This window comes from Pleurodeles waltl, chromosome 4_2 (genome assembly GCF_031143425.1).
Source record: "Pleurodeles waltl isolate 20211129_DDA chromosome 4_2, aPleWal1.hap1.20221129, whole genome shotgun sequence".
NCBI classification, from domain to species: Eukaryota; Metazoa; Chordata; class Amphibia; order Caudata; family Salamandridae; genus Pleurodeles; species Pleurodeles waltl.
In genome coordinates, this window is record NC_090443.1 from 619,052,553 (window position 1) to 619,072,557 (window position 20,005).

Consider the following 20,005-nt stretch of genomic DNA (forward strand, 5'->3'; position numbering starts at 1 on the left):
CCTTTAACAATCGGTATAGCCCTCTGAAGTGTGCTATAAGCCTATAGGGTGTTCATTGTCTTTGTGTGGTTCAATATAGGTTGCCAAATTAAAAGCAAAGCTCATGTATAATTCATTATCCAATGTATTTTTATTCTTGTTGCATTATATTAAATAATAAAGTTCTGATATTCACTGGTACATATTAAGGACACCCATATCTAAGGAACTATACATACTTAATAAAGGTACAAGAATGACATATTTCTGCAAAAAATTTGTCTCTTCGGTGCCTTGGAATGGTATAGTAAAGCACTAGAGCAAGGTTGGTTTTCCTCTACCATTAAATAAACCCTTTATGGGCATCAATAATTACATGCTTGAAATGTTTATCCAATATACATATTTTTTTTCAAAATATCAATATTTGCTTTACAATTAATTGCATCTTAATTGGATTGCCAGAAGTGATTTAAGGTTTCTGTACCAAATGTAGTGTGTCCCCATTTACAAGAACAGAAAACGTGGACACTGTAAGTAATTGAACTTTGTGATTTTAGAATCACAATGTCTTTACTTTGATGTATTGTTAGCATGTCAGAAGATGTGAGTCGGTCTTTATACAGCATGGATGACATAAATGTGTTTTTATCAATTTCTGCACCAGTGGACCATTCTAAACGTATTGTTTGTAACAATATATTTTTTGTTGAACACATTATGACATACTAGCAATGAGAAATAATAAAAAGATTCCACAAAACATAAAGGAGGTTTTCATCTTCTTCTCTATTTCCCAAATGACACCAAATAAGGGATAATGGCATAAAAACAGGAAAGGTCATTGACTACCACATATGCTACCCTAAATGCTAAACAGGAAACATATTAATTTGCTGCAATCCATCTCTAGTCACTTTACAAAAGCATACAAGAGACTTGTATTTCTTAACCTACATATTTTTTTAGTACTTTAGAATGTGACATGTTAATTAATGTGTCACTCAAGACAAAAATCAAAATGTGAAACTGGGTTCTGTTTGGAGTGACATTTAACGTTTAAACTTTGTACATGTCAGTAATCATCAATGCGACTTAAGATAAATGAAGAGGGTTATGTGTGTATATGTTTAGTTGCCCATTGCTTCTTTTTGTCTCCATTATTTAGCTCATTCAACCATGGAGTTGCACGGCAAGCACTCTGGAGAAGCTGTTTTAAAATGTAACAGTTTGGTGACATAGGGGGTTATTCCAACTTTGGAGGAGGTGGTAATCCGTCCCAAATGTGACGGATTTACCACCAGCCGTATTACGAGTTCCATAGGATATAATGGACTGGTAATACGGCTGGTGGTATATCCGTCACTTTACCATCACTTTTGGGACGGATTACCACTTCCTCCAAAGTTGGAATAACCCCCATAGTCTATTAAATCTCCAACAAAATGGGCTTTTGTTTATAAACTGTTTTTCTGCTTGCTCTCCTACCTTCACATTCTTTGTTAATTAGACATTTATAATATGCAATTCAATTGTACAAAATGATTTATGGCTGTAATCCAATGTGTTTCAAAATGCTAAAATAAAAAACTGTCTGTTTGCTGTTAAGTCTGACCTATGTCTTTGGTCAATGAGATGGTATTTGTTTTTACTTCAAGACACATGCATAGTTACATTCACCACCAAGAATATCATAGTTATAGGAAAGAGTAAAAAAAATACCTTTTTGCATTTTTGCAATTTTTATCTTATCTGCCTTGCTGGCATTAGAACACTGTGCATTTTAACCCTACTATGCAGGGAGTTAAGTGCCTGTGCCCCACTTCAAACGTGCTGGAATGTGCTTAAACCTGATTCACTTTCCTATAAAGCCATTGTATATGTTGCAGAAATATACCCCTAGCAGGGGAAGTTAAATTCCACCTGTAGACTGCAGCACCTATGTGCTCACCTACAGTGGCAATGAAACACATCTTCAGCCATACCCTGTGAGCCTTAATAGCAGCAGCTTGCACCTTGCCTTTAAAAATTACCCTTTTGACAGGTAGAAAAACCTGATTTTAAATATGAAGTAAGTCACTCCAAGCACATCTTGCTGCCCACAATGTAAGGTGCATAACATTTAAGAGTGGAACATGTACGATAAGACAACTGGCCTATAACAACATTGTTATGAGTTGGGCTGTAACTGGCATAAAGGAAAAATCAAAGTATCAATTATAATCATTAATCTATGATGTTTGACCAGTACCAACTACATAAATCAATTCAAAGACTTATTTTTATATTTAATATGAATCCAACTTAATGGGCAAGTTGTATTTTAATTAAATGGATTTGAAATGAAACTTTTTGAAAGCTACCTTTACTCTACCTGAAGCTCCTGGAAGCTAGTTTACATTACCTCTACAGCAACTACCCAGCCTGTAGTTGGCCTGAATGACGTGTGAAAGAGATATGGAATCTGCTCCTAATTAAGAGAGGGGGAGAGGATGTAGCGCAGCAGTTAGGGTGACCGCCTCTGGAGCTAGAGACCCTGGCTCGATCCTCAGCTTTGGCACAATGTCCTGTGAATCTGGGCAAATCACCCGATGTCCCCGTGCCCACTGACAGTGCCTGGAGATCCACACAGGTGACAAGTTGTGCTATAAAATCTACATTAAAATCAAATCCACAATTGTCTGGGTGGGGTGGTGCTTTTTTTCAACTTGTAGGAAAACCAGTTATAGGGGATCCAGGAACTTCATTAACTTATGAGGAGGTTTGCTCTTTCATTGATGAAAGGGGAAACCAGGAAAGCAGCCTTTTCCCTCTGAGTCAGGTTGGCATCAAACCCTGTAGGAGAATTTCTACACCAGGAACTACAATAGAGTGATCAAGGTCAACCACATTGAAACAGGGACACAACAAGCTGTAAGCGGCCTTTTTCTGAAAGTGCCAAGCTTGCCAGTGTACTTGGAACTCAACTTAACTTTGCTGTTGACCTCTGCCTAACACCCTGAGAGTGTCTACGTCCCTTCTCGCTGAGGTCCTGTGGCCTTAGTAGTGTACACTTATGGTTGTTTGGCCAAGAGATGAAAGTGTGGAAACTTTTGAAAACATTTTCTGCAGAGCTCCAGAATTTCAGGGGGACACACCAGAAAAGGTGGTGACATGTACTTTCACAGCATCAGATTGAATTTGGGATTTGTTCTTGCACCTCGGAAAAAATAACTTGGGGCCTGATTTAGAGTTTGGCAGAAGAGTTACTCCATCACAACAGTGACGAATATCCAGTCCACTGAAATATAATTCCAATGAAATATAAATCCAATTATATCCTATGGCATTTATATTTCGGTGGACAGGATATCTGTCACAGTTGTGTCAGTGTAATCCCTCCGCCAAACTCTAAACCAGTCCCTTAATCCCATTCTGCCCTGGGACTTGAAATCATTTTAGCATGAAATCTCCAATGCTCTAGAGTGACAGTGGGACCAATCTGATTCAGGTGTGTGGCCTTTGGTTCCACAGCGGTGGCTACAATATAGTAGCACCCCACACAGGGAGGATTTTTCTTCTCAAAAATTGACAAAGTCCCAATCTGTGTTTGCACTTAAAAGAAATGTCAGCATTTTTCTTCAAAAAACTGAAAACGTTCCTTTTTGAAGTGGCACTATTAACTTCCATTTTGTTTTGCTTGATGTTTTGACTTTATTACCATTGGTGTACTCTATGATAGCCTTAGGTACCATGGTGTTAGACTTTAATTTAGTGACTTTGAGGGTTCACCATGACAAGAAGTGTTATTATTCCTTGAAGTGGGCAGTCACAAACCCAAAATAATAATCCATGTTACAATATTTATTTAGTTTCTCACAGGGTTTCAATATTACCCAAAACAAGAACTCAATACAGTTTATTTGACTCAACACATTGAAGAAAACATATGTCACTTCCATTTTGCATGATTCACAGCATTAAAAATATTTTTTAAATTACTATATTTCGTGGTAACATGCAACAGTGTTAGAAAAACTGGAAGTTTCAGAAGCATCTTACTTTCCAGTCCATTGCCTTCAAACTCCAGACTACTAATGTTTATTTTGTGATGTTGCTATATGTGCCCTAAGTAGCTAGGGTATACCCAGACATGGGTCCCTTGCTGGCTGTGCCACTGGATTCAAGCTAGCCTTGCTGATGAGGGTTGATACCCCAAAACCAATCCCAGGATGTTTGTTTCAGTCTGGGAAGGACCTGGTATTGCAGTTAAGGCTAGACTGTTCCGATGGGGAGCAGGGACAATACTGCTTTGCATATGGCTGGGTCCAAACTGTGGTGAAGTGGTGAGCAAAATAACAATGGATTAAACCCAGATCTGTGACTAGGGATGAGTGTTTGAAAAGTTTTAACGCCCCGTCCCTCATTTTCTTTTGTGTTGCTATGTGCGCCATAAGTGGCTAGGGTATGCCCAGAAGTGGGTCCCTTGCTTCCTGCACCACTGGATTCAAGCTAGGCTGGCTGATGAGGGGTCATACCAGGATGCTTGTTTCCGGTCCATGGATGAACTGGCTTGGCAGTTCGGGCTGGACTGTTCCCATGAGGAACAGGGTCAAGACTGATTTGCATATGGCTGGGTCCAAATTGGGGTGAAGTGGTAAACAATATGGCAATGGATTAAACCCAGATCTGTGACTGGGGGTGAGTGTTGGAAAAGTTTCAACACCCCATCCATCATTTAATTTTGTGATGTTGCTGTGTGCACCCTAAGTGGCTTGGTATGCTCAGAATGGGTTCCTTGCTTTCTCCGCCACTAGATTCATGCTCTACTGGCTGATGAGAGGAGGTACCCTGAAACCTGTCACAGGATGCTTGTTTCCGGTCCAGTTAGGATCTGGCTTGCCAGTTGGGGCTGGACTGTTCCCACGGGGAACAGGGTCATGACTGATCTGCTTTTGGCTGGGTCTAAATTGTGGTGAAGTGTTGAGCAAAATAACGATGGATTAAAGCCACATCTGTGATGGGGGGTGAGTGTTTGAAATGTTTCAATCCTCCATCCATCATTTTATTTTGTGATGTTACTAATTTATTTATATCTTTTAACTTGAATCCATTCAAGACAACTATGTAAGCCAGAAGCAGTTATTGCATTACATATGCATTGCATTGCATTTTTCATCTAGCTCTGCATTTCAAGGCCTGCAGTATATGATGTAGGCTGGAAATAATGTTTCAAAAAACTTGCAGAAAATAAGTAAACATTAGAGCCTAGCTTGTTTTATAGCTACCAACACTAATGTGCAGCAAGATAATTTTAAGATCTCAAATCTAAACAAAATATAAAATGTCTGAATAAAACTATAAGTCAAACTTCATTAAATGTGAATGCTATGATAATTGAGAGATTTTGGAAAGTAATTTACTGGGATGTGGAGAAAAACACTCTTATTCATTACCTCATTTGGTCCAGTGGTCAAGGGGGGAGTCTCTGTCTGATAACCTTCTGAAATCCCGTACTCAGTTTCATCCACATTATACTCTTCCTGGATGTCTTCAACAATGTTTGCCTAATATCAAGCACAACAGTAATATTCTATTAATGAGTGTAAAATAAGAAGTAAAATAACGTAGCAGATCAACATAGAGTAGGGTTATAAGATTAGCCAGAGAGGTACAAATCTAGCAGGGTTAGGGCTATAGATATCTCAAGATCAGAGATCTTCCGCTCATGGGCTAGGAAAGATCTTGATTGCTTTGTGCTACTTTTACCCCTAGTCTGGCTCGTGCTGTAGCTCGATTATTGGCCACGCTTTTCTTCTTCTTAGCTGCAAATGATTCAGATTTTTGGGCTGTGACCTTTTTGGGTTTGTCCTTTGTGCTAGCGGACACTGTCTTCTTCTTCTTTTTGGAATTGGCTTTCGTCTTCTGAAAAATGTGTTGAAAGATGGAATGGAAGACATGAATGTAAGGAAAGGAAAATGCAGAAAGTATGACTGAAGAATTGAGAGCATGGTCAGAATGAAGATAATTTTCATTCACTTGCTCCACTACTAAATGAAAATGGATTCACAGGACAGGACTAAGCACAAGGAGAGAGATGAGATGATGAGTGTAAGACAGGCCATGCAAAGAGTAACAAAAGAACACCATGCAACACACAGCATAGGCTCCTTTTACCTCTGTTGTTGGTATAATCTCTTCAATTTGTGTGGGTCCCTCTGTTATAAGGTCAGTCTCTTTATAATCTGCTTCACCATATTCATAGTCATATTCGATTAATTCCTCCGGTACATACTATACAACAATAGAGAAATACCAGGCATTTCTATGTTAGTAGCTGCAAATGAAAGTATTAGGTTTGGAACCATTATTTCCAACATTTATGTGTCAGTAAATGTTAAAGGAAATAAGGCAGAGTACATAATGACATATTGATTGTCATTCATATAAAAGCATAAAACATTCATCCATGGGAATGTTCTGTTGTTCTATGTTACACAATATTAAAGAATGAAAAAGCAAGGGGTGTTACAATAGCTTTCAGCAATTTAGATTTGTTTTGTGCTGAGCTTTAATCAGTACAATTTGTTTTTAAATGTAGTATATCATAGCACAAACATGTACTAGATCACTTGAAGCTATACATAGATTTGCTTAAAATGTAAGACAAAATATTTATGTTTAATTGAATTGTTCATGAAGTAAATAAAGAACACAGTTTTTTATAATGTCATGCACAATCATAGAACATTATTAACTGTAGCTGATACTGAGCTATAAAATTCAAATTGTTGAAACTGCTATGTGTTTCTCAAATTCACTTTGAGCTAGACTTGAGATATTTGACAATACCTTCCTGCATACGTGTCCTGCATTACCATTCAATGATTTATAGCTATTGCTTTTTTATTATTTAAGCATATATGATATTATTATGTTATATATTTGAGTTACTTTTGAAATAATATTTACTAAGATAATTAGATATAGAGGATATTCATAAAACGCTTAAAACAAACATGCAAATAATAGAAATACAAAATGTACTATACATGAAAGTACTTGCTCGCCCCTCTTTTCAAGAGATCTTTGGAGTTTTTTTTAAGTTTGGTTGAGGGAAGCCCTCCCTTAAATTAACAAGGCCCCCACTATATCAATTCTATGATCCAACTGTCTCCAGTACTAATTGCATTAATTAGAAAAGCAGACTTGCAGTAATTTGTCAGAAGGTCATGATTGTATACTTCATGTATGGAGAAATGCTGTTAAGACAAGAACACATTGCTGAGTGAACCTATAAACTTCCAATTGACCAGTTCATTAATGTTGTGGTTGGATTCTTTTGAAGGCAGGTGAATTTATTTTATCTCCACTGTTCTGCCATGGAGGTATTTCCAATTAATTACAGTGTTTATTAATTATCTTTATGAGGGCTTAATTTGTGTTAATTGATTTTAGAAGCTATTTTTCCATAGCCAATAAACATTTCATTGTTTCCTCAACTGTACATGTACGCTCTAAATACATTTTTCACTCCAGAAACCTGCGGAGGTCAGGTCATTTGATACCTAGACCCACTGTCTTTGTGCCTCATCTGCCTGGCAAAGGGTGGCTCGTGTCCATCGGATGGCAAAGATGCTGATGGTCCTAGGGAGCCCACTATGTCTGGATGTTTTCCTTTCTCTACTCAACTAGGATGTAATGAACAAAACACTCATCTGATTTTCAGTGGTTTTGTGTGTTGTTTCTTCTATTGTAGTTCTCATTTGGCATTTCATAACTTTAACAGTGAGATGTTTGTACAGTAGCAAGGGGTACATCTGCATGCTAATACATATCTAGCTACCAGCATGCCTATTGATAATTACATGCATGGAATGTAAAGAGCTTTCCCTAATATGATTTGTCAAAATCACTGTACCAACATGCCTTAACCACAGCTGTATAGTGTAGAAAATGTATGGAATTAATAACCTATGGAAAGCGGACATAGGGACATATTTACAAGCCTATAGCACCACTGGAGTGTGACCTTTTGTGACGCTCTGGTGGTGCTGTGCCCTGCACCATATTTACAAGCTTGAAAATGTGAACCACTGATGCAGTTTTCTGTGGCAGACGGACACGAAATAGGTATTGCTTTGAGCATACCCATGCAACACCCATTACTTTTTGACACTGCCCCAAATTTACAAGGAAATGTAAATCTGAGGTAGGGCAAACAATTATTGCCACCCCAGAAGTGGTGTACGCAAGGTGCAGCAAAGAGAAATACTTTTATTTCTCCTCGTTTTTTTTTTCTATGTGTGCTGTATTCTGCAGCAAACATAGAAAGAGCAAAAGGACATTAATGATTGTTTACATGCAGGAAGGTGTCCTTTCCTACACATAAACAATCATTGACTACTTTGGCACTAGGCAGCTAAATTTAGCACCAGCAATAAAGGAAACACAGGGGGGTGCCGTAATTTTGTAAATATGGCACATCCTTGCATTTCTGAAGTGACGCAGTGCGGGGTTGCCCATTTTGGGTCAGCGTCGCACCACTTTCATGTTACTATGCCCCATAGTTTTAGGGCAGGTTCAGGGTACCTTAATGCAAGGTATGATGCTTTCTTGGCATGTCGCTTATTTGAAAAAGCCACATGTATTGTTTTTTGTATGTTTCCATGAAAATCAGAAAACACATACAAATCCCTTGTTTTCAAACCATGAGGTTTGTCAAGAGAGATGGGTTATTTATGCAAATGCAAAAGACGTTTGATCAATAAGAAGGAATCTTACACTTTAAAAATATTTCATGAAAGCAAATGAATAATCGACAGTATTTGTTGTTTACTTTAATATTTCAATGTTTGAGTACATAAACACTGCTTTAAAGCTAATGGAATGCGCAGTAAAAGTAGATATAATAGGAGAGGATGACATTATTGGCCACTGCATGATACATTATATTGTAATTAAAATTATATCATTTCACATTTTAAAGATATGATGGTCTACAAACTTTTCTTAATTTGGGCCATTGATAATGACAATAAAAGCAATTGATATAAAAATACATTGATTTCAAAACAATAAAAATAACAATTAGTTCCTTTGGAAAATAGCATATTTGCTCACATGCCTTTTTCCAAACGTTGGCAAGGAAACTGACAATGCCATAAAGAGGTGTCATGATAATTTGTCCTACACAAAAGACACATTTTATTTAATAATGATGCAAGCTGCAGATGCAGCATCATAGCATGTAAACCTCTCATTTGCAATATTAATCTCTGGGAAGTAGAAGAATTGTGGCTTATTTTTCAGTAATTACTGAACATTCTTTCTGTTACTGCTGTGGGGACTTTTTTCTATTAGCATACATTTTCCCATTAAATTGCATATCAATGGATGCATGATCTTCTAAATGAAGTGACAAGTCTGTTTTATATATCATGTCAAGTGAGGTCTGTCATGCTGTAGTTGAACTAAGAAAGCTTTTTATGTATTCTATTTTAGTAGTTTAACATAGTATTTAAAAAATGGGGCCCTAATGAAAATCAAAGAAGAGAAGGATTTTTATTTTTTTTCCCGGGTCGCTTGAATATATGCACATATTAGGGGTGTGCAAAATATGCATAATCTGTCTTTGCTTAATAACCCAAAATTACAGAAAAATTATAGAAAATTATGTCTACTTATGTAAAAAGAGAAACCGACAGTTGGTGATACATTTTACAGAGAAATGCACCCTCACATCAATTCTGGGCCCAAGGATGCATTTGCACTTAAAACACAGTTATACAAAACTCAATGGCTGCAAACAACAGCCGTTTGAGATCTGGTCATTTGCTTTGTTCTCATACACCTGCACGTGTAGTTACACAATGTGGCATAATAGCGTAATTTGTGGAATTTTGCACAGCAAACGTAACACAAATTTAGTGAAATTACATCAGGTTACACCAGCATACCATACATTTCACTTGGGCGTAGATAAAATGTATTCTACTTGGCTCATTAAAAGTTTAAACTATTTGGCTCATTGAAAGTTTAAACTACACAAATTCTGACTAAATTATCTCCATAAACTGTGGGTTTCTCACACAGTGGACTTGTGCCTCATGATGATGAACTGATTCTTGTGCCACATATGGTTATAAAATTGCTATTTGATAGAACTTTTTAGTTTTCATGAAGACAGACATAGGGCTAACAGATTTCTGAACTTGTCTCTCAATCATTGTGACTATATCATCTAAGAAGATGGAATCGCTAGCAGGGAAGCATGTCATGAGGAGTATAAACTAGGAAACAGTGTGGCTCATGGAGAGTGCAGTATGTAGAAAGGGGTATAAATGACAAACATGAATGGAATATGGAGGGGCAGCATTTTTATTATGAAATGTGAAATCTCATAGAATATAGAGGGGTGTGTGAGATGATGCCTTTGGAATAGGAAGGAACATGGACTATGAAGAAGAAGCATGTGCAAAGGGATATAAATATGAAAAGTGCATGAACTCAGAAGAGGGTGTGTTGCGGAGTGAAGAATTAATTGGAAGGAGCATGGAATATGAGCTGGATTTAGAAAGAAGGGTTAATGAGAAAGACCATAAAATATTATGTGGACCTATGTGAAGATACGTATTGATGATCAAGGAGCATTGTCTTTGGACATTATTTGAAGTGGAGAATGAATTTGGAAAGAATGTGGAGTATTGAGAGGGTAGTTTGGGAAGAGGAGTATGAATGGTGAAGAAGCATGACATATAAAGAAGCAGTATGTGGAGAGAAGTATTATTGGGGACAAAGCATGGCATATGAACTGGTATATGTGAGGATGAACGGATGATGAACAAGTTTTGAATAATTAGGGTAGTGTGTCAAGTGTTTATGAATGGGAAAAGAACATGAAATATGGTGAAAGTAGTAGGTGAAGAGTTGTAATAATAGGGAAAGGGCATGGTATGTGGAGGCGCACTATATGTGGGAATTATAAATGAGAAAAAGGCACAATGTCAAGAGGACTATGAATAGGGAGATTCTGGAATGCAGAGGAAGCAAATTTGTGCTTAAAAGTGAGACTGGGGAAACCTTTGTAATATTCAGGAGGAGGGACATGAATAGGGATTGACCATTAAATATCCACAGTCAGAAAAGCAATTCAGAATAAAGAGGAAGCAACATGGTAATAGGACCACAGGACATATAGTAAGTACTCTATGGTAGAGTGTACATGGTGGCATACTGTGTACAGGAGAATTAATGTGAGAGGAAACCACAGGATATAAAGGAGATAGATCTGTATAGATATGAATCAACAAGCAATGAACACTCTATATATGTGTGTGTGTGTGTGTGTAGAGGATTATGATTGTAAAAAGACATTCCAGTACCCAAGGGGCAGGCTGCAACCTTTTAGGATAGAAGAATAAATAGCAATACAATTTATCAGGAAGACAGACTGTGTTGTAAATTCTAGTCTTGGGCAATTAGCTGTATATAATATTTATCATTCATCAGAATATTATTACCATGTCTTTGGTTTCATAAACCCTATTTAAATGCTACATTTTATGTATCTTCTTATAGATTGGTTTCCAAATCTGTATATGTCTATGCTTCACAAGCTTCATCACCAACTGCTCTGATGATCAAGGTTGCACAAGTTATACTGCCCTGAATTGAATATATTTTTTCATACTGCCACACCAATTTGGGTCAGATTTCTGTTTGAAGTGTTGCCTGAGGACACAAGTGAAGAATGAAGAATACATGTAATCGGGATACGAGAACACTGTGGCTTTTGATTAAATTTTATTTACAAATAATGCATATTGCAGCAGTAAGAATGTACAAAATATAAATCTGTGGAAGTTAAATGTTTTTAGGATGATCACTGCATGATACTCACCATCGAACTGCATATGCAAAAATACATCAATATCTACTCACTTCATCCACTTCAGGTTCTTGGGCCTGAGCAGTATGAACGACAGGGGAATCACAGTCTCGGATATAATGCTCACAGTAGTCATGGGCTGCTCTGGGGTCATCTACGATCAGAAGCTGCTGGATATCACCCTGTTGCAAAACAAAGAAAGGAAGCATGTTGAACTGAAACTTTCATTGATATGTCGAAATATTGATTAAGAAAGGATAACCTTTCACAAATGAAAAATCTAAAATGACTCTAACAATGAGGCACAGATTTATCAAAATTTAACACAACGCAATATAGCACAAAACCTTGCTTCTGTGTGTGAACTGGTGAGGAAGGAATGCACCCTCTGTAAAATTATATGGTGCATTCCTTTCCTCTCCTTGAGCTTCAGCACAATTTGCTGTCTTGTGTCAAAGCAGGTTCCCTTGTGTTGTGGTGCAAGGGTATCTGTTTTGTAGTCAAGATTGTTATTGTGCAGGAAGGGACACATTCCTGCACAAAACAACTCTCTAAGGCTTTTTCCTCTGTTTACTTGTGCTGCAGAATGCAGCACATGTACAAAGAAGAAAAAACAAGGAGAAATAAACCAATTCCCCTTGTTACGCCTCCCCTGGGAAGGTGTAGCATCTTGACACCCTCCCAGGTCTACTACTCACGGTAAATCTGGGAATGCACCAAGATCCATGAGTGTATGCATGGGAACACCAACGCTCTCCCCATGGAACACCACCTAGGTTCAGAGTAACGCAAGGCACCAACTTGTGCTGTCCTGCATTGCTCCATATTTACCAAGCGCCACAGGGGCCAGGCAAGGTGGCCTTGCATTGTTTAGTAAATCTGACTTTAGTGTTGTGTTGCCCTTGCGTTACTTAGTGTGACACTAAGGCAACACAACATTATGATAAGTCTGGCCCTGAATGTTTAAGGTTTCCTCAACATGTTCTATTCCCATTGGCACTATGGGTGACAACAGACTAAATAGGATGAAAGGTTCAGCTTACTTTATATAGAATGCATACAAATTCATAGAAGAGGAGGAAGCACCAAGTAATGTCTAATAAGCAATGTGATGGTGCGAAATTGACAATGTGGTGCATCACATAATAGACTTGCTTCTGACTGCTTATATGAAATTGCATCTAAAGCCCTTATTATGAGTGAATGGCTAAATCATGATCACTGTGCACAGACTAGAACTATAGGGAATGCTGAAATTATCATATGTGATATTTATCCTGAGCTGACATAATACACAATGTTCTCATGATACATTTCGGTAGTTCCAACCTGCCCAAAGTTTTTCATGGCAAATATACCAAGAAAAGCACCAAAACAGTGAACTTGGTGCCTTAAATAATCCATGTGAATGGTGCGTCTCATTTCAAAGACAATTACTTGGATTATGAAGTATTTACTGCCCCTGATAATCAGCACATCCAGGATTTCAGAATTAACAGGCATCCCATTCTAGCAAATTAATAGTCAAAAACTGAGGGCCTCATCTACAAAGCATTTCCGTTTGTGACTAGAAACATGATTTTTGGGATGTACAAAGTAACTTGTTACTGAAACACAATTTTGGTTTTGCGCCCCTTCCTAATACCGAATCTAAATGGTACGAAATCTAAAGGGTACGTATGATTGTTTTGTGACCGTGAATGTGGTCACAAAGCAATCGCAGTTAGCACCAGTTTCAAATTGGTGCTAACCCAGTCGCAAATTAATGCATGCAGAAACATTCTTTAAGGGCAGGCAGTGGTCCCACGTATACAGCTGATTTGAAACTGATTTAAAAATGCTAAGTAACATAACAACTCCTTTTCTAGAGTTAAATCTATTGTAGTAACCAAAGCAACTCACTAAAGAGCAGCATCATAATTTGAAACAGACCTATTCACAAAAAAGAGTGTTTTTTTAGATAACTTACAAGTACCGAAGCAACCATTTTTGTATACAAAGGTATGGTCAAATACATTGTAAATGGAATTTTATAATGGCATATTTTAGACACTCAATTATTTAGGAAAAAAACTCATAACCTCGCCAGATTAATTGGTTATTTTGGGCAATACAATAAAAATGGAGATCAGGTGTGGTCAGCAACACAGCTAATCCTCAAAGGGAATTAACAGAATGAGCTTGGAAACAATGACACTTAATAGTCACTTTGTTAAAAAGACTAAGGATTCAATTCACATGATTCCTCATTCTAAGATTTACAAAACATATTTTGTAAAATAATTGCACATTTTTGTGTGTTCAACATGTAGACATGTTAGACCATCTCCTTCTCTGATTAATTGTTTTTCCAACAGCTTGTTTATTTAGTAACTAAGCAGCAATTTTGCATGAAGATGTTTGCCATAGTACAGAATACTCTTTACTTAAGTATACTTGAATACTGAAATATGCATGCAATGTTGAAATGTTTTACTATGCCATCATACTGTAAGTATGCCTGTTTCAATGAATAAAAACACAACATAGGGATGCAATAGCAAACACACCAGTACCTGTGCACTACATTGCAAACAAACTGAAATACAGAAAATTGACCCAAGAATGCATGTTTTTTCTAAATTTAAAAGAACAACATAAAATTGCTTTATGCTTTGTATATCTCAGATATTTATATCAACTATTGAGCCTGTTGTAAAAGGAATTAATATACTAAGAGGCATCAACATTCAGTAAGAAAATCTCTCACTCCAGAATATATCTCAGAAATGTACAATCTTTAACTACATGCTATATCTTTACACAATGGCAAATGTCTCCTTTCAAAGCTCATACATAAGTTAATTTGTCTTCACAACCCAAACTGTAAACAACTGTGTATGATTCATGGGGATTCAGTCTGCATTAAACGAATTCCCAAATTGGTAAAGATTTTAAAATCCAATATGGAAACAGTAGCAAATTGATGATTTTGCTTTGTGAAAATATACAGAACATATATATTTAAAAGCTTTTCTGGACCCAGTGGATAGAAATATCTATCTAAAAGCAAAAACAAGGAGAGATTTGTATCATCCAATAGTGAAACCTTTTCATCAAAGAGAGTAGTAGGATTCCAGTGTACTATTCATAGTAATATTAGTGACAGGACCATTTTTACTTATCAACTTTAATGGCTGAAGTCATACCTTCCAGAAACAACTGTTCTCTGCCATGTAAATTCAGAAAGCTGCAGGTATAGAACATTATAATTCATTACTTTGCTTAACTTCATCTACAAAGCCAAAGAGATATTTTATGTTTCACCTTCACCACCACCTAAATGCACTATAAACATAAAGCAGAGCTCTCCTATGGCTTCTCTGGTGCAAATGTAATTTAATTTACAGTTAGTAGAATATGAAAATAAATAGTTTGATTTGACGAAGATCAGTGCATGTCTAACTTTTTGTTACTTAATACCCCTGTCACTGCAAAGAGATATGCAATGAATGAATAAGACTGAGTGAGGGCAGAACAGGTGCCACAAATGCATATCAAATCAATCCAAATGAGAAGCTATATAAAGTCATGCACTTCTACCAATGTCACCGCACATTACTAACTCAACAATTTACTATCAAGATTTTAAAAGTGATACCCCATGCCTGAAGTTCAAGAAAATCTTGTAATGTATTCATTAGAAAATATTGTAATATCATATGCAATAAAAGTAATGATCCACACCACCAAATGAAGAAAATCTGCATATTTTATCTGTTTTTACAATTTGTGTAATACCTATCACATCATATTTACAGCAGACAATTTAAAACCAGAGACGGATTAGGTACAACATATACTATGGCAGTGCATCACTAAATACAGAACACATTATTCTCTTGGAGTAGGATCAATAATTAGTATATGGCAGCAGGTCTAAGATTGTCTGGTAAAGTAAAAGGGATTCAGTAAAGGTAGGTATTGATTGCTTTTTGGAAGATGTGCAGATCATAAATTATATGAAAGATGTGTGGAGGTTGTCCCAGATTCTGAGGAGGAGCAGAGGAAGGCTAGCTTCAGTATTTATGTATTTGTTTTTTTCTTTAATTTGGGAAGACTCAGAACAAGATATGCATTTTCTTTGATCCAGCCCCCTGTAGTGGGTAGTTTATGTTTAAACCCAGGGCCTTTGGATGCCCTTCAGCAATGTTTGTAAAAAATTGCTAGAAACTTTCTTCATATGAAGGAAATTATTGCCCTGATATGACCATCATAGCTTGGAACCTAAAGTGAAGCCTTGTGACTTTGCTTGACAAACTATGAACACATGAAAGTGAAGGCTAAAGACATTAGATTGTTTAGGAATGGTCAAATATGATAAGAAGCTAAAGAAGACATGATAAAGAGAAACACTGTTTTGTGTTTTTTTTTCAGTAATTGGCAATTTGTTGTTAATGGAGACAAGGAGAGGTTTTAAGGAAGAGGAGTCCTCTAGCTAAGCCAGGTATCATATGTATATTGGATGGACATGCATCTACTTGCCATCAAATCCCATTGAGATGCTCTATGTATAATGTATAGAACAGTAGGTATGTTACATACATGATAAGCATTACACTGGTGCTACACATCAATGGAATCAATGTTTCTATGTTCACAAGAAGTAGATTGTACTAGACAGTCTCTGACTTACATCATCCCAAGAGACAAGATGAAACACAGAACACACTTGCCCACTTTGTTAGACAGTGCAGGGAGATCTGCCGGATAGTCAATAGACATATTTATTATTTGAGATGTGCAAACCATAATTATGCTCTTGGAAAGCCACAGCCTTTTCCTGAGTCTGGGGCCAGATTGAAAGGTACTCTGTTAGCTGAGTTTGGCAGTATGTTTGAAATTAGCATGGCTCTTGGAGTGTGGATAAAGCTTCTAAAGTTCTAAGGAGATTCTGTCCAGATTTTAAGTCACTGGAATAAGGCTCATATGTGGCAAAATCATACTTTCCCTTGAAGGAACGTCTGTGAGGAATTTTCTTCAATCTTCAGAAATTAATGTTCAAATATTGGAACTGATTTCCTCTGAATGAGCAAGTGTAGGGATTGATGGTTTGTGCTGTCTGTGCTCTTGGAGAGGAGAACCACAGTTTGACAAATCAAGTTGATTTGAAGGTAAACTGAGTTCAGTGTGTTGTGCAAGCATGTATGGGTGAATTAGACATTTTAAGGATAGAAGAAATTACAGAACATTTTGATAGTATTTTGGGCATTTCTGTATATTTCTATATTATCAATCACATAGCTATAGTTTGTAGTCTTTCAACTTGACTAATTCCAAATCATGGATAACAGCCAGCCAGCCAGGGAACTCCACGTAAATAAACAGTGAATCAAAAATGCTCATGACATATAGGTTAGTGTCCAATTTTTATCAAATCTAAGAGAACAATGAGATGTTTGAAAATTAAAATTTTTACATTTAGCTCTGAGTTTATACTGACCATACTCATGTTTTAAAAGAGTATCCTATATCACCCACCAAACTCTAACTGAGTCCTGATGTAGGGAATTTTAGGGACAGCAAAGACGTCAGACCCATCAAACTGCACGGGTCCTATTGGCAGCTTGGATGTTAGCAGTGTCTAAAATAAGATTACCTTTTATGTTTAATGTAGGGATAGGTAACTTTGTCATCTTAAGGAGATGATGAATAAACAGAATATTATGAAGTCATTCAATCAGATAAATCAATCTATCAGATTCAGTTTAACATTGTGATTCTGATCATCTCATCATGGTGTCCTGTACAGGTTGGGTGGGGACATGGATGGTGTTAGGAAATACCGAAGCACAAGGTTTAGAAGGTAGAATTTTAGGGATAAAGAGATGGGTTTGAAGTAATGCAATGATGAAGAGTTGGCAAGACGAAGACTAAGAAAAAGTATATCTGACGAAGCGTGGAATGTGCAGCTCAGAGTCAAGACATTCCACACATACCAGTGTAGACATAAATATTACTGTAAGCAGTTGAATTTGCTTCAACTGTAATACTTTATGTTCATTACATTGATTATCATGTGTATTCACAACTACCTCATTATAAAAATAACTGCTGATAAAGTGGTTGTCTTCTGTAAATAATGAATGTCCTTTGCCTGCATGTAAAAAAACAGACCTCACAAGGGATACCTGCCATGGTTCATTCATCTCGATATTTTGGGGTTACAAACATAATAACATAATCTACATTTATGGTAATGCATTGGGTGCAGGGCATGACAAGTGTTCTTGGTGTTTTAATGTACCATTTTAAGCAATGTGAACTTGAATCTTGGATACACACACATCTCTGTTGTTGCTTTCCTGACTTTCACCCTCCCTAACTCACCTCAACACGTATTGGAAGTGAGTGTGATGCCTCATGCAGTTAACTAATAGAGCAGATTCTCCAACACTGCTGTGTGTGTGTGTGTGTGTGTGTGTGTGTGTGTATGTGTGTTCATGCTCAGACATGATAGAAGGGGTCAGACAATGCTGACTGTGGTGGGCAGCCAGACTATAGGAGGACCTTCAAAACCGAATGAGAAAGACCTCCATCAGGGTACCAATGATGTGGACTGTCTCTGTTCTAGAAAGTATGCCTTCAGAGTGAGAGGCATTGGTATCAGATCATCCTCAGCATTAGAGATTGTGCTGCTGAAAGTAGGGTCATTTGTCTCTTTCAGGAATACTAATACTAATATGTGTCATGTGAACAAACAACAACACAATTGAAAGCTTGTGCTGGTTTGTTAGCTGAGTGCATATTATGTGATCTGAGCCAAAAAAAAACTGGTTGTCAACTAAAATGACTATATGCATATAAACTATGTTTTTTGATTGTGTTCAAAATGGATAATTGAAAAGTAACCAAATATAAACTTACATCGTTTAAATGTATACTACAGTGCTCTGTTGCAACATCACACTAACTAATATTTTGTTTAGAGGAGAGCTAAGTTGAAGCTCTATGGCTTCCCCTTTATGCCATTCCATATCATATACTCCCTGTACCTAGCCAAAGCTCTTGCTCTCCACTCACCCTCCTAACAACTAGCCTCTGCTAAATTCACTTCCTTGCTGTTTTGAAACCTCTTATGTCCATTCTCACTGTTGTGTATTTAACCTACGTGCCCATCCTCTGAAATGATACTCTGGCCCAGATTTACCAAATAGTCATGCAGCACAGTGCAACAGCGAAAAATGCTGTGCCGCGTAAGGAGAGAGCAGGGGAGCACCATATCTACAGAGATATGACTCTCTTCTCCCCCTGTCATACCTTATCACTAGCTCTGGTGCTAATTTTAGTTTTTTCTTTGTGACAACTGGAATCCTGTGGCACCAGGACAATCAGGGTTTACTGGACTCCAGTTGCATCAATTGGTGTTCTTCAACACTGGTATCTTGGGGCTACAATACTGCTGGACTCTAAACTGAATTACACCATAATGCCAGCTAATAAGATCAATGTTTATTTAGTACTTTACTTTATAAAATGAAAGGTACTATAATACACACAATAAAACTATACTGCACATAAACTTAAGATACACACTGAAAACCAGAAGTCTCTACAACCCTGTGGAACAAACCATAATATAGCACCTAGACACTAAGCACTATGAAAACACAGTTAACACTTGCACAGGGTTATTTTTCAAGGCTGGGGAAATGGTAGTCATACTTGTATTGCAGTGTTAAAGTTTCAGCAACTAACCACCTATTGTCCCAACACCCAAAGCAAAAGAAGTTCTCACCCTTCCTAGACAAGGACACCACTCTGGTGGTGTAAGCGGTCTGGATTCTGGTGCTTGCTCTCTTGGCACAGCTAGTGGAGTCCCACTAGTCCAGTGGCCACTTGGCTAGCTGTAGGAGGGTAGTGGCTGGTCAGGGTGCCAGTCTTCCCTGATACCCTCAGATTGCACAAAAGTGGTGGGGGTGTTTGCCACAGAGGCCACTGGTCACAGTCTACATTTTCTAATAGCAGGGCACCTACGGGGATGGTGCTACTTGCTACTAGTGCAGGACAAGTAGGACAAAGCTGGAGACTATGCAAGTCCTGGGGTAGACACCAAGGATTAAAATGGTTGGTTCTTTAACATGGCACTCTTCTGGCTGCCATAGCACAGGGGATGGG

The 20,005-nt window shown here is 37.5% G+C and overlaps 1 protein-coding gene across 5 annotated transcripts in view; it reads right to left on the reverse strand.

Annotated features, from left to right (window-relative positions):
• The window catches only part of COL11A1 (collagen type XI alpha 1 chain), a 360,373-nt gene that overhangs the window by 251,400 nt on the left and 88,968 nt on the right, over positions 1-20,005 (reverse strand). For 3 of the 5 annotated variants that reach the window (XM_069232190.1, XM_069232193.1, XM_069232189.1), the window contains exons 5-7: positions 11,902-12,030; positions 5,728-5,883; positions 5,415-5,525 (exon numbers count right to left, since the gene is read on the reverse strand). In XM_069232190.1, coding sequence (XP_069088291.1) covers positions 5,415-5,525; positions 5,728-5,883; positions 11,902-12,030 — 396 coding nt within the window. Of the gene's footprint in view, positions 1-5,414; positions 5,526-5,727; positions 5,884-6,135; positions 6,253-11,901; positions 12,031-20,005 lie in introns of all 5 variants that reach the window. The other 2 variants (XM_069232191.1, XM_069232192.1) reach the window with 2 other exon arrangements.